The sequence below is a fragment of the Pieris brassicae genome, chromosome 10 (genome assembly GCF_905147105.1).
Source record: "Pieris brassicae chromosome 10, ilPieBrab1.1, whole genome shotgun sequence".
Taxonomy (NCBI): Eukaryota; Metazoa; Arthropoda; class Insecta; order Lepidoptera; family Pieridae; genus Pieris; species Pieris brassicae.
This window is the reverse complement of record NC_059674.1, coordinates 14931706-14948085: the sequence shown is the minus strand read 5'-3', so window position 1 is coordinate 14948085 and position 16380 is coordinate 14931706. Positions and strand designations below refer to the sequence as shown.

General features: G+C 31.1%; 1 protein-coding gene across 7 annotated transcripts; it reads right to left on the bottom strand.

Moving 5' to 3' along the window:
• Positions 1-2191: 2191 nt before the first annotated feature.
• On the bottom strand, positions 2192-14181 carry LOC123715626 (androgen-dependent TFPI-regulating protein-like). Of its 7 annotated transcripts, none has more exons than XM_045670806.1 (7): positions 14095-14181; positions 8945-8984; positions 8591-8644; positions 7506-7689; positions 6029-6172; positions 3523-3743; positions 2192-3312 (listed from the first exon to the last, which is right to left on the bottom strand). In XM_045670806.1, the coding sequence occupies exons 2-7, from the start codon at positions 8947-8949 to the stop codon at positions 3132-3134; spliced, it is 789 nt and encodes a 262-aa protein (XP_045526762.1). In that variant the 5' UTR covers positions 8950-8984; positions 14095-14181; the 3' UTR covers positions 2192-3131. The 7 variants fall into 7 exon arrangements, with proteins under 7 accessions (XP_045526762.1, XP_045526761.1, XP_045526764.1 ...); XM_045670805.1 differs by lacking the exon at positions 14095-14181 and adding an exon at positions 10570-10680; XM_045670808.1 differs by lacking the exon at positions 14095-14181 and adding an exon at positions 10570-10680 and having other exon boundaries at positions 7518-7689.
• Positions 14182-16380: the final 2199 nt, after the last annotated feature.

The following is a 16380-nucleotide window of genomic DNA, read 5'->3' as shown; positions in this document are numbered from 1 at the left end:
GAATCCTTGTTAATATGACAAAGTATATATTGTATTTATTGATTTGAATGCATTTCAATTAGATGCAAATTATTAGATGTGTTAGTATGTGTTGATTTTACGATAGTGAGTAATGTCTAATTTTACATTAGATTTTATTTCACTAATAGACTTGTTTCATATTAAAAAATACATATCTTAATAACAAAGCACCGATTATCACTTATGCAAATTAGTTTTCATTATATTTTTAATTTATATACAATTTTTATTCGTCTAAGTTTGTATGGATTTTTGTTCTTAAAACCTGTGTATCGTAAAACTTTTATGAAACGAATAATTTGTAATAAATATTAGACATTACTCGTATAAAAATGTGCACGAAAAAAATTAGAGCACTAAGACTGAAATTGGAAAAAAAATGGTAAAGTTTTTTGCCTAAATATTAGAATGCCGTCTACATTTAACGCCTGACGCGCATTTTTGAATCTGGATTCAAATTAAAACCTAATCAAGTACAAATTATTATTGAGTACTTAATATAATTTACGAATCGTTAATTATTAGTTAGCAATAATTTTACAACGGTATTGTTAGGTATAATTAATGCCAACAGTGAGTTTAATTTCCGATTGACTAATAGAGAATAGGAAAATTTTCTACAAACATAGACAATTTATGTTGCTTAAATCGAGAGGTCTATTGTCTTTACTTTTATTATTAACTGAGATTGTAAGAGGGAAACTGTTAACGTCTTTGTAACAATAATACTATTTAGCGATGGAATTAAAAATCATCTAACGCGATACTTAACATTATCTATTTGAAATTATACCTGCAATGTCTTCGTTTTAGTAATAGTTTCTTTACTTACTGCTTTTTGTCATCATTAAAATTCCTATTTAATGTTAGTCAATCAGTTTTTAAGCAACCCTCCGGCATTAGATAATAATTTTACCGAATTCAGATTCTACAGCGGAGGCATTTGTCGAATTTATTTAAAAGGTCATTATACAATCCAAAACCTGTGACAATGTGTCCATTCTATACTTCTTATAAAGTAGACTTGTGATTGGTGCAGAAGGGAAGTAAGGCAGTAAGGGAGACGCATATTTCGTACGATTTCACTCGTAGGGGCGTCGAGTTAGTAATAGAGTTAGGGTAACGATTACAAATTGCTGGGTAGATTTATTAGATATTTCTAAAAAGTTTTGTACTATGTTTTGCTAAATTTTCACTTAAATAATATCATAGACTTGGACACATAATAATGATAGGAACTTTTCGAAAAAGCAAGAAATTGCGGGAATAATCGTGTTTTTAATTCAACTTTTCATTTGTAAATGATTTGAATAGAGCTTCTATTTTATACAATACCCGTTGATATTGGGTCTTGATCACACATAGTGAAAATTTTTTATATCTTGTTTTCTATGAGATAATTATTTTATATTATAAAAAAAATATTAATTTGTTAACTGAAGTATTTTTACACATTACCTGAACATATTAAAGAGTAACAAAATATAAGAAAAACATATTATATCTATGTAAAAAAACAGAATATATAACGTATAATGTACGCATAAGCTAACCAAAATATCTGTAATATAAATTAATTTCAATAATTTCGATTAATTCAATTTGTTTTTAAAAAGATTTTTCGGTTAGCTTACGTTTGCTGAAGCTTTGTTGATTTGTGAAATTACAAACTAAAGTACCTTAGTAGTTGGAGGAGGAATTTGAGAACCAATAGTAAAATAAATGTTATTGTTTTTATTATTATTCTCGAATCACTTGCAATTTCCTGTGTTTTATTTCTAGTACTATAGACACCTTCTAGATCATAATAATATGCCTTGTTCTATATATGACTAATTGCTTTTCCTCTTCCAAAATTCACTTCAAAAGCTCCGGTCGAGGAGAAAAATGCTTTATGTTATGTTACAGGAGGCAAACGGGCAGGCTGCTCACCTGATATTGAGTGATACCGCCGCCCATGAACACTCGCACTGCCTCCTTGGTACGCTCTTTTTTTGAAGGACTTACGTCGAATTGGTTCGGAAATATGTCTGTGGGGAGCTGGTTCCAGTGGTAGAGCGCGCCAGAAATTGCCTTAAGAAACTTGCTTGCCTTGCCTTTAGTACTAACTAAACAGGTGCAATTTGGATTTAAAACAAGGATCATGGATGAAAAAAAAATACAATTTCTAGATTTAATCTATTTTACTAATTAAGATTTCTTGATTGATGCTGACCAATCACGGCAGCGAATACATCTTAAGTTAATTTTACATATCACAGTAATTATGTATAACAAAAAGAATCTATAGAGAGAAAACAAATGTCGAAAGACCTCAAAAGTCTTGATTGTGATGTTTTTATACGTATCTTAATTACAGGTAAGTTTAAAATGCATAAACTAATGCTTATAAAACCCAAGTCTAACTCGGGTTCCGGTGGAACACGCTGTGTTTTTATTTTCTATCCTATTCATACAGTTTACTATAATTTTGTTTTAACCCAGCGATATGCGTTTCATAAGCCTTAAGTATGCCTGAGCGAAACATAAGGGTTAGATATAAGGGTTGGAAATTTATAGCATTATAACTTTCCAGGATATATTTACTATATAAGAGTGTCATTGACGGTGGAGGTTCTAATTCAATTAATTATTGTTTTAAATATTGTGTTTATAAAACACGCCCCGATGTTTCTCCTATTTTTAATAATTCACCTGTATTGTTATCATTATTTTCTACTTATAAATCTATATTCCAAAACCACAACCTAGCAAACTTACGGAAAGTACTGAGATATCAAATACGCACAAAGGTAAGATTACGTTTAAATTTATTGTTGTTAATAAAAGTTTGAGTTTTATAAAATTTGGCGTCTCTAATTTTGAGGTAGTATGGTAAATCTGCTAATCTGCTAACCCAAAGAGGGCACTTTTCGCAGCCCATGGACACCCATTTAGTGGGTGCGTTGTCGGCTCTTAAAGCTTGTCTGATCTCTTTCTACTTTCCATATTAGTTACTAAAGACTACCGTTGTATAACCTAGGTTTTTTCAAACCAATGGCTAGTTGTTTAATGTAATGGTTGGTTACGATAATTGAAGTCAAACTCTTCATACAGTTTGTTATCGGGGATCATTCAGCCACTTTCTTCGAAGATCCATGTATAAGGCTCACAAGAGGCCACTGTATAAAGTATGCAATTAAATAAATTATAAATACAGCAAATAAAAATAGTGGGAAATATATTGTCCCATATATACTATACAGTAGTGGGTATGGCCATAATCCCGTTATGTGGTAGTTTGTTATGAACCTGAAAGCAAATAAAAATTAGCTCTCGACAGGACAATCTTTTTTCTACCTTCGCCTAATACACTTTAACAAGCGTAAATTTGTACTTAATGACTTTATGACTGTTTTAATCTGTTTTATCTAAACCAAGATTTAAGTGTCTTCCGAATTTATTAGCACAATAAACTTTATTATATACGTAAAAGTAAATAACTATACAATATATACTTACACAACCAGATATGCCACGTAAATAAGAGCTAATTGCATCAAGTTCCACTTATGTGACTGCGGCGCACTTCTGGGAAAAGTAATAAGCTCCCATACAACCACGACAGTTATGAATGAGTGTATCATATGGTTTGAAGTGGTGGAAAGAACCTTGTCAATATAAGATGGGAAAACAAGTTCTCGATCGTAAAGAAATATCGGCCAAAATAGCGTGCTCACCAGCTGAAACAAAACGTGTATATTCGAAAATAGTTTCATGTTTGTGCCTTTGGAAGGTTCTCCAACAGCGTTCTTAAGATCCGAGGGTACGGAAGGGTTTTAGTATGTTTATACTTTGATTGTATACACTTTGGAGTAGGGACTCTTGGACCGTGCACAGGCGCAAATTAAAGATTAAATTTGGCGCCTGGTCGATAATTCCGGTGACTCCAGAACTGGTGCTTTTCTCTCTTATGCTAAAAGTAAAGTATTGCAATACAGCGAGGAAATTGAGCCAGCATTAAAGGTACACTGCCACAGGGATCAATAAATATTATTAATATGTAGGTTAATAATATATACTGTATATTTGTATGTATGAAATATTTTTTTATTAGTTAAATACAGCTGGGAGCGCGTATTTGATAGCGCTTTAGTAAAAAGTTACAATGTTCTAGTTTAGGAATGTCAAAATAGATTAATAATAGACTGGATTAAAAGCTACAATTTCGGATTAAATTACTAAATGCAATTCCGTATCGGGTTCTCAAATAAATAAATTCATAAGGAGTATATGAAATTATTGTCTTGTTCTATAAGATTTTTTTATTTATCCGATCCAGCTACGCCTCAGAAGAGAGCTTCGTTTTTCAATGTATATATTTAGGTGACTTACAGGTCGGGTTCATAATCTGGATATACGGGTACCAAGTATACGCCTAAGGCGGAAGTCTCAACTTTTAGATGTACCGCACGCACACTCAGACTTGGTTAGCGAAGCGCCACTTGCGCGAGTAATACAAATAATAAACAGAATTCCTATCAAACTGGCTGAGTTCAGAAGAGTTGCTTGCTAATTTATTAGTAAAAGCTTCAAAATTATGGCGTTGATAGCAAAACTACCAGCCTGATGAATTCATATTTAAAGGGAAGAATCCAAATAATGCATGTCAATGGAGTCTCCTCTCCAGGTTCGCAGGTGGCCATCGTCCCTCAAGGATTCATTTTCGGGCCTTTCTTATTTCTGATTTACATAAACGAACTCCCATTATTTGTCAACGGAGTTCATGAGATGGTATTGTTTGCTGATAACACTTCACTTCTATTTAAAGTGAATATGAAAAACGTATTATTGGACGATGTAAACAATTCCATATCTCGTATAGTTAACTGGTTTAATGTAAATAACTTACTGCTTAAAAATAATAAAACTAATTGTATTAAACTTACAACTACTAGCGTAAAGCGAGATATTGGTAACCTTAAAGTTAAGGTGAAGTGAACTAAACTTTGATGGCAAAACTGTGTTTCTAGATATAACAATAGTTAGTAAACTCTAGTCGGGCCTGCACATAGATACTCTTTCGAATAGACTAAAATTGTGTATCATAGCTACTTTCACAGCGTTATGTCGTACGGTATTCTACTGCGAGGTGCTGCTGCAGAGTTTTAATCCATCTTTGGACTGTGGAAGCGGACTGTTCGGTATAGTTTTTGTATTTCCCAAAGGGAGTCGGTATGGAATAAGTTTATGGAATAAATATTAAGCCTTGTTGGATGTACAAAAAAACATAAACGATTTTAAAACAAATAGTGACTTTCACCAGTGTAATACTTGAAACAGAACCAATTTTAGTGTACGACTAACCAGGCTCTAGAAGATAAACCACTGCTTATATGGAAATTGCATTCGTTTTTACAACAAACTCCCAAACGAGATTAGAGAATTATCACTAAATAAAATCAAACCCCTCTTAAAACGTAAATTAATCAATAAAGCTTTATAAATTTGACGAATATTTAAATGATCCTAATCATGGGATTGATTTGCTCCAGTTCAAACAATTTGTAAGACTCAAAACTTGGCGATTAAAAAGATTGGCGGAAAGTTTCTTGACAGTTCTTCTTGCCCGTTATATGCCCTTGACTTGCGAACTGGTAATAAATGTAAATTTACAATTAATTTAACTTCTTTTCTGACGTTCATAAGTGTATCTATATGAATAAAGTTATTTTGAGTTATATATTTAATGTTTTTTAATTGTAAGATAATTATCGATGTAGCTATCACCGTGTCGTTCTATCGCATTAGTAGTAACTGTTAAGATATTAGGATGTGGATGATGTTAGGATGAAATGTGTAAACAGTATACGTTTTTCTTTATTCTTAAAGTTGTTAATATTCTGGTAGTTTAAGACTATAGAAGAATCTTCTTATCAAATTGATATTATATTAGTCTAATTTCATAAAAATTAAAACGATTTTTATTTTAACGTATTAACATGACTTAGAAAAAATGAATACTTACAATACTTGAAGGCCAAACAACAGCTGAAAAGAATGTTTTCCTGTAACGTTTAATTTGTTCCAAGATTTTGTTCTCTTCTAATATTTTAAATAATGAGGATATATCACACGCGATGGCCATCAGAAGGTAAGCATTTTGGAAAGCCTGGAAAGTCAATAATAATTACATTGCTTGCCATGAAAATGGTAAAAAATATGAAGAATTACAGATAACAATTTAATTAATACCAGAATGCCATAATATTTTTAAGTTGGGATGTCAAAAACCTATAATAGCTAGGTACTACGGAAAGACTTTACCTTTAAAAATCTAATCACCAAGCAAAAGTGATCTATATCTTAAGAGGTAATTAAATAGTTGATAATATACATTTTATTATTAATCATATCACAATCGATTAAAACAAAGGATTAATTTGGTAGGTTCAATTCGTTTCCGTATAAACACAGAAACGTATATTTAACATAAATGGGTTAAAAACGTTGAAAATAGCAATAATAACAAAGAAAAAGCCGTAATAAATTTGTTGTGTCCAAGAAAACCTATATAGGAGGCCTACATTGTATATTATCATAATATTGTTCCTCAGTATATTGTTACAAACAAAAATGCAGATATTGTGTACAAGGTTTTCCTTGAAATTCCGGAGGATATATTGTTATTAAAAGTTTTTTAATTATCTCATAATAATTGTAAAATATTTTAATTATGTTTATTAATCAGGTTTATATGTATTTTCCTGTTTTCGTCTGGTGTTATAATATTATCTAGATCATTTTTAAACTAATAGTCATTACATAGCGACCTTTACCTATTAGTGGTAACCTAACGATTTTCTGTTTATTTAATTAGACTATCGTTCATTATAAATGTGCAATGAATCTCTGCATCAACCTTGCATTCGGGTTTTTTGCAACGAGTACTAATTTAAGTAAAGAAATAACCTTTTAGAGACCTTTTATCCGTTGGTACGAGTATATTGTGTTTATGCATAGCTTACAACAGCCAAAAGGCATAACACGTATAAACATTATTCTTACTACACACACTTTACTTAGTAATAAAAGTATATCTGGTAGTAGAAAAGATAAGATAAGCTAATTCATTAATTAGATCAATTCTATCTTGCGTCAATATACAATCTGAAATTGCCTAGAAGTTTTGAAATACTTTGTCATGAACGGCGACTAATTTTCAAAATCATAAATTATGAAGATCTGGCGGTTTAAAATTATTAATGAAGCGTTAATCAGTGGCGCTGTAACCTTGTGATCATTTATTTTTCTAATAGACTATAGAGGTACGGTGTCCTTACGAAGTTTTCCTTCACCGTATTAGCCAATTTTAAATGCACACAGAACGTCTGATAGCGCTCAGACGGGATTCGAACCTACGACCTCAGGGATAAGGTACGCACGACCAGAAAACTAGATAGATAGAATCAAGGTGAAATAATATTTTGAAGATTTTGTTTTACTATTCTTCTCACCAAATTCCAGATAGTTATATATTTCCACTGTAATGAATGGAAATCCTTAAGATCTTTCTCCTTCATAACATCGGTCTGTAACGCTAGATGCATTACTATTATATTGATTCCATGAGCAACGAACAATACAAGGTCCCCAGCCAATCTTACGGGCAAATATGAATCAGGTTTTCTGTAAATAGATATAAAAATTATATATTATTTAACAATTTCTTTTTTGGAATCGCCGAAAATGGTATAATTTACACAAAAATCATGTATATTTTGCCTATATTCTAATTTAAAAAATCAACCATCCTCTCGTCTTGAGCACCATATGACAAAAATACACTAAGCTCGTTATTTTATTTAATTTCGTCTTATTTTGAGTGTTAATTATGTCGCTAATCTAATAATTAATCTCGAAATCTTGACAAATTATTTATAATTAGCTAAACAAAAGTTAAATCTAATCCTTATAAACTGTCATTTGTTTGTTCTTTTTTTTTTTTTAGTTCATTCAAATTTATTAATCACCCAGTGTTTTTAAATCTGTAATTTCAATTATGTTTAAACTATCATGCAAGGCTCTTAGTTATACATGCAAAGCTTGCATAAGGCGTCATGCTTCTAAAATTATAACAATATTTAAGCGTGTACATATTACGCGACAGTAAATCACTGAACTGTTTAAATGTCCTTAACAAAAACCCGAAGACAAAGTTACCTTACAAATATGTATTATGTATAAAAATACCTACACGAAACAAACTTTCAAAGTAACAACTGTATGTGAAGTCTGCTACCTTATAGATGATTGTACAGCATACAAAAAATATATACAGCCAGCCTAGCCCATCAAGTGAGGTCGTGGGTTCAAACCTCGGCTATAAACATTGATTTTCATTCTTTTGTTTTCACTTACTATTACGTAAGATCACGGACGTACCAGGTCTCAAATGTCAGGCATAAATCAGGGTAGCGTGTAAAGAAATAGTTTTCACTTAACATGTCCTGCTACACAGTATATAAAGAAAATATATACTGTATATTGAAAATTTTACTGCACATTGCAGTTATCAGTTTAATCATACCTCAAAAAACCTTTTTCTGTTCGTCTATAACTTCTACTGCCTTGGTTTTTGGTCCTGAAAGATGTTATAATAAGCTCCAGTCCGTATTAAATGAGAATGAATTAGTTTGCGTGATATTAACTTATGTTAAATTTAATGTTTCATCTGTTAGTTTATTATCTTTTCATGCTTTAATAACCAAATGTATCACACACGAGGTCGCAAAACAAATAACATTTAATCAGACAATTTTTCAATGTTAGATGAACTAAAGCTATCTAGGATTCCTTAAAATAATGTCAAGAATAATGGAAACGTAAACGTTGCATAATAGTAAATGTCGCTAATTAAACTTTAATAATTAAACAGACTTACCCCATCCTGTGCCGATGTTTCTTCTCTCACATAAAACTATCTGTAAAAAATAATAAAGATCCAAATTTATGGACTAATAAGTATTTAAGTTCCAAAATAGCACAGACTTTAGCGGCCTCTTTCGGCTTTTAAACAGAATTTTGGTTTTCAGTGATGAAAGTGTATGCTCACAAAACCTACCAAAATAAACCTAAAACAGTTTTAATTATTTATTTAGATGCTCTGTGTTTAAGTATTATGAGTAACTATAAAGTATCAGACTGCCACTTTTTTAAAGGTTTTATGGCCTGGTCACAGTCTTTCCTTCAAGCGTTACCATAAAAGAAAGATCGAAAAACTAACAGGCAATTACGACACTATACCTTTTAATCTACACGAAGATTAAACAAAAAGTAAACATTTCGAAAATTGTTTTTACATAAAAATTATACCTACTTGCCTGTTACAAAGTAGTGAGTAGATTATAGATAAAATTCAATCTAGTAGTTATCATTATTTGTGATTGTAGGGCAAAGTACATCATAGTTGATTAATACAAATCGTTGATAAACATTTTTGATATTAGTACAATATTTAAATACTTAAAGTGATTAAATCAGGAAATTAATTACGGCATTACGTCAACGAAATGGATTTTTAAATAGAAATATTAACATATATTATTTATTCCAAATATTTTTGACCTTGACTCTATGACCTAAACAAACTGAGTATTCTTGCAATTTACTATTTTATCGCTATACACTATGTATTATCATCAGTAGATTTAACATTTCAAGCAAGTCTAGATATCGATTATGCCCATACGAAGCTACATATGTATAAAAAGGTCAAGTTGCTAATTATACGAATTCCCCTTTTGGATCAAAAGATAGAGGCAAAACATAAAAAAATAGAGTTAGCTAAATTAATTTTTGTGTCACATTTCTTGGCTACTTTAATGATAAAATTACTTAGATCTAGGAACCGGTTTTATATATCCTATAGCACACCGAATCCCGTCACAAGTATATCAGATTCTAGTACAGACTTGAGGAAATTATTGACGACCGTTATCATACAAGAAACGGGTCTGTACGGGAGCAGATTCTTCAGCAAGGTAATTCATAGAGTCACATAGCTATCAAAGGTAACATAATATTTTGAACTTTTGACTTGAATTTGATTGTTGTATATAATGCAAAAAGACCCTCCGTAACTCGTTAATCGTAAGTAATTCTCGTATGAACATACCAAGCACAGAACAGAGCAATACATTTGAGCAACTCGTTCATTAACTATGAATAAATTACCAAAAATATTTATATATATCAACCAAGTATCTGAGTATTAAATAATAAGGAAGATGTGATAGTTTCACATCTTTCTGTCATCTGTCATGGTTTCCATACGGCTAGAGTGACATAATTTATCCTTAAAATCGAGGGATTTTCACACTAAATTTACACTTGTTTTTTTTAAGTTTAAAATGTATATTTTATGTGATATTTTTTTTACAGCCAGAAACTTTAAAATAATAGAATTTAAATAGAATATAATCGATACAAAAAATGCAGAAGGAACGTTCAAAATTATCATTGTTAAACTTACACCTCGATAAAAACTAGTCTACAGAATTTACTTACTTATACTAAGGAAAAAATATCATTAACTTTTAACACACTGTTTTTGCATATCAACTACGTCAAGCAAGCACTATTTCAAAAATAATATTTTTATAAGCAACACCTCTTGCCGATGGCTTATGAACAACTAGGCGGGAGATTAATAAAGTCGGTCCGAGAGCTAGCAAACACTTAACTAGTCTTTAAACATCGAACTAGTAAAAAAAACGAGCAAATATTTTACTAAAAACATTTTCAAGGTTTTTTCAAAAGTGACTGAGAAATCTTAATTCGACTTAGGGTACACTGGAAATGTGAGTGTTGACAGTGGTATTAAGAATATTACCTAAAAAAATAAGGTCGATATTTTTCTTCGGCTTCACTGTTTTGTTTACTATATTTTTACGATTTTACTTGCGTCAACAAGTTGCTCAACATCCGTACTATTCGTATAAGGCATCAACATTAGCGGTTCTATGACAATAAACTGAAAAAATATTTTTTTCAACAATGATAACGAATTTATAATTAATTATATTTACACAAAACTGAGTTCATCCAACGAACATAAATCCAATAATTCAGTATGCACAAGCTCTTAAACTCTGTCATGCGCAATGCGTTTACCTTTATGACTTTTTAAGAAAACCGGTGAAGGCAGCAACCGAGCATAAATAAATTCTAAAGACATGACGGGCTATGAACTCTTATTAATCATGACAAATGTATCCATAAACGACGAGCATGGTGAACATCACGAAAGTGAATGACGAGTGAGAGGTATGTTAGAACTGTAGCCAGTAGAGATTTGGCGTGTTTGCCTACCCCATAAAAAAGTAAGTTAGGAAGTGTAAAGGCTATATAATTAAAAATATGAATAAATAAATTATACTATTATTTTTCATATGCGACAAAAGTCCTGTTCTTGATCTTGACATACCGTTTTTGCTTCGTCCTCTTTTATAATATTCTGTATACACTCATGAGGGGTACGTTTAATGAGTCTATTGTTTATGTGTATGTAATACTTTGAATTGTGAATTTTACGTCTGTTTATTTTCTCAACCTTACATTTGAATAACGAATGTCATATAGTATCGTGTAATACTAATATATAGATTAACCAACCAATGTCATTTAACTTGATAAAAAATGTCTGCGTGTACTAGTGTACGTGAGAAGTGAAACTTTTTAATGACCTTATTTTTCGAAAAATGATCTTCTATATGCAACTTTACAGAAATTGGTTAAATAAAGATAAATAAGATAAAGTTTAACAAAAAGATTTTATTATCATACAAATAATACAATTATTTTTCTTTACCTCATCACTACTAAGATTATTACAGAATTTCATTAATTGTAATAGAATTATTACTATCATTGTTATCGTTATTATTATTTTGTTATTAATGGCTTCGAATCTCTTCAAATCAACCGTGGTAGGGACAAGAAAATAATGGCGCATAACGGAAAAATGTGTCGCGTAACGGGATAATGTGACGCGTTACCGAAAAATGTGACGATACATTTTTACAACGCCTCTAAAGAAGTTTCACTTCAAAAAAACTACAAAACGAAACTTTAGAAAAAGTGTTACGATAACGAAGAAAATGCGTGCGTTATGGCGCAGCGTTGTTTCCGAGTAATTAATGTAGCCTGGCTTTGTATTCCTATCAATACTTAGATCGCAAATTTTATCAATTCGCAATATTTTCTCGATTCAAGAAGGTATTCATTTTAAGAATGTAACCAAATTAAAGTTGTAGAAATACACCAGATTCACACCAGATAAGAAAACCTTAGGAATGTCAACATTTTTCGTCCTTGGTGTGAAGGATTAAAACAGGGAAGTCTTATATTTGAGGCATGACTTTCCCTTCCTTCATACCAAACTACCTTTTATTATATTAAATAGCAATTTTACGGAGTTTCCCTTTAAACAGTATTTACAATATTTTTAAATTACGTAGTAATAATAATAACAAAAAATGTATAAATAGAAAATTCAAATTTCGTCCCCGTGTACCTTGAATGCATTTCCTCGCTGTATTGCGATAATAATGCGTTGAGCGAGGAAAGCACCAGCTCTAGGGTCACTGGTACTATCTACCAGGCGCCAACTAATTTCCCTTTTGATTTTATATAGGTCTTACCCCAAGATTGGTAACTAAAGAGCCGTATATCTGAACTGTCAAAATTTCCGTTATCCCAGAGACGTGAAATAGATAAATTTCACTGATTATATTAGACACAGATAATTAGCAATGATCAAACTACAAATCGACATAATTGTCTTCTAGGGTTTTTCCAAAAGAGAGCTTGCTTTTGCACCACGTTGTCCCAAGGTAGCAAATAAGCGCTTCGATTATTACTAAAAGATTTATATATATACATCGTAATTAATGTATATTGAAGTAGGTTTAAAATTGAAATCTAACCAAATAAGTATTTAGTTTAATTTGACTCATTAAAAAATGTCTTATATAGTTATGACCATACTAGACTGATCACTGATCACACTAATGAAGTTTTTATTTTATTCGTAATTTAAAAAAAGAATACAAATATTTAGTGAGCAAAGGTGTTTTAAAAACGACCTCGTAATCGATGACCGACTTGTTATCACATTTAATAATCATCTTAAACTAATACATAATTCATGGTCATCAAGAAAATAGCAAATATTACGCAAATCTAATTAACAGAAGACACCGCACTCGTATTGGAATAGAAAAAAAAACAAAACATAAACGTTTTAGCTCTGACCAACCATAAAGACAAATTTGTAATATTGTTTATGACTTATGTATAGGTACTTCCTATTTTGCTAATGACCTAAACTTTTGAGATGCTGTTGATGATTTAATATTCATCTTAATATTATTTGTTTTTAAATTAATTTAGTTCCATTAAAGTGCTATTATATGAAGACAAATTTGTATACAACCAGGGTTCGAACGTATAATCAACCTTTATTGATCAAGTATTATATATACAAAAACATACATATACATTTGTATAATATTATTACCTTACGTTTTTTATTATTCAATTATTTGATTAATATTAATAAACATATTTATTAAAAAAACCTGTAAACGTCGATAAAACTGTCATTTCATTAATAAATTATCTTTATAGAACAGGAGGCAGTAGCGAGTGCGTTGCCGGCCTTTGAAGAATTGGTACGGTTTTTTCTTAAACCGGAAGTCGAATTGGTCCAGAAATACTTCAGTGGATAGCTGATTCCACATAGTGGGTAGTGGTGGGCAAAAACTTCCTTAAAAAACGCTCCTTTGAGGAAAAAATACGTGTACATAATTGTAAAATTATGATTTAATCGGGGGCAATGTACAAAAAGTTTTTATAAAACATAAAATTAATAATCAAAGTAAACACAGCTTTAATAACATTAAATTAAACCTGGGAGATATAGAACTACAACTATAAACCTATATATGATATCTATACAGAGCAAAGGAGGCTGTACCAATGATTTTCTATGTGTCAGTCGACGTTTAAAAATATTGTAAAAAAGATTACCTGTGTAAGTTCTCTTTGAAAACACGTTTATACTCCACTACAACAAATATTAAACTACTCTTAAAATGCTTTATCGTACATCAAAATAAACCAACGATTCAAGGCCCCTGCCTTCATAGAAATGTGACAAGAACAAGGGTCATACTAACTGGCGGCACATAACCGGTTATAATTCTTACTTTACCTTAATTATTGTATGCTGTTGCACTATAATTATATCTATATTTAAAAGATGAAATATAAAGATTTTTATATTTAAATTTATTATGCTAAGATAATAATAAATTCATACCAAATACAAAATTATGCATTGATATTAAGTTGCAATATTTAAACAATAATAATGATGCAAGAAAAAACAAGGCTTGTTTGCTTAGAGCGTTTCTAAAGAACACATGAATGTAGGACTTTAAATCAAAATATAATGGACCCTATAGACGTTGTCCTGTCGAAACAGTGAATATAGATTTCGAATTGGTATAATTAACAAAAATGCTTTATGATATGCAACATAAAGCATTCTTCGTTTGTTTTTCTGGCGCGTATATAAATAGTTTAGGTATTCCGAGATGGAAATAGATACATATAACTGGCCATGTGAAAAACATGGATTTCCAAGAATAATGCCACAAACAATTAGCGACTGTAATTATTTTATATGTATTTTATGAATATAATAACTCCGATCGAAGTATTTGATTTAAAAGGTATTCTTTTTCTTACATCCTCTTTGACGATATTTGCAGCACTCATTCTGTCAATGTTATGTCAAAAAAGTTTGAAATGAAAAAGCTATGCACTGAAAAAAAATATAGTGATTAAGTATTCTTACATTCTCTAAGTTTCTGCACAATTTTCCTAATTTTCAAACACAACAAACGAAGAATTAGCGAAATCGGTCTTAACCTAACCTAACCTAACCAAGGGGAACAGGGATTCATTTATATATATATATATAGATTTATAACCTATAGACAATTAATATTCATTTAAAAAGTTTGGTGTGTGGCAGCATTTTCCCGTATTGCGATACTTAATCGTTGAGAGAGGACAACAACTCTGGGATCACGAGTATCTACTAGGCACCAACTTAAATCTTTAATCAGCGCCCGTGCCCTTGAACTCCACGGCCCAAAAGTCTCTACTCCAAAGTGTGCAAATAAAATTAATTAATTTTTATTAACAAGAATGCACACCCGCACCCTTCTGGCGACGTGGAAGCTTACATGCAAGAAGTAGGAATCCGTCCTTTTGATTGGCCAGCTCAAAGTCCTGACCTCAATCCAACTGAGCACGTATGTGATGTTCTAAAGAGACGAGTTACTCAATACAGCCTACAAAACAAAACATCATGTAGCTTAAAAGTGTAATTGCAGAGGAGTGGCACCGTAATCCTCAAAACTTAATTAAAAACATTGTGGAAACCATGCCCGGAATGATTAAATGCTGTGATTTTGGCCAGGAGGTCACATAGTTATTAGGTTTTTACATTTGTAGCTTTATTTAATTAAAAATATTGTTTGGTCGGGTTTGGTTTTGAAGAATTTATGAAAAATTAACAAAAAATGGCCAGAGTTCACTTCTCGCGTATCTTTATATTTAATTAACAGGATTGTAAGTATACATAATATATCAGACAAATAAATTGTGTTTAATTAACTGAAATCGACATTAGCGAAGCGATGACGAAGGACCGAAGCACTTAAATTTATTACGTGTGCGTCCTTCGGTGCAAGTTCTTTTGGAAAAGATTTAGTTTATTTTTAAGAGACTAAAACAAATTAGAAGGTCTACATTAATTGTTAATATATAATATATAGATAACAAAAATATACAGATTCTTAAGATAAAACAGACCTATAATTTTATCATATATGAGACTCCATGTTTTTGACGATTTGATGACCCTTTTATGTTTTTAAACGCAATTCATCGGTTTGCGGTCTGGCCTCTGTATTACATTTTTTCAAAGGTACTTTGATAGTATAGTACATATAGTAAGAATACTTAACTTAGCTAAAAATGTAGTGTGGGCTAATTAGGCTGAGTTTATTTTAATATTGTCAAAGACTTGAGTAAGTTTGATATATCTCATTTAAGCAATATTCATTTAGTTTTTTGTTAATCTTCAACGTAGGATTACTTCGTCTGCGGTACATACATCAGAGGCTTTATGGCAAAACTTATGAAAACTTATTTGCCATAAACAAAGTCACAGGTGCTTAAAGATGCTGCGGTCACAAACCAACTATCACCCAGTCAATATCACACAATTTTGTTCCGTTA

Coding starts and splice junctions, on each gene's coding strand:
- LOC123715626 (XM_045670806.1), bottom strand. Junction 7,690..8,590: donor ACAGAAAAAGGTTTTTTGAG/GTATGATTAAAC, acceptor ATCTATTTACAG/AAAACCTGATTCATATTTGC. Junction 6,173..7,505: donor GGAATTTGGTGAGAAGAATA/GTAAAACAAAAT, acceptor TTGACTTTCCAG/GCTTTCCAAAATGCTTACCT.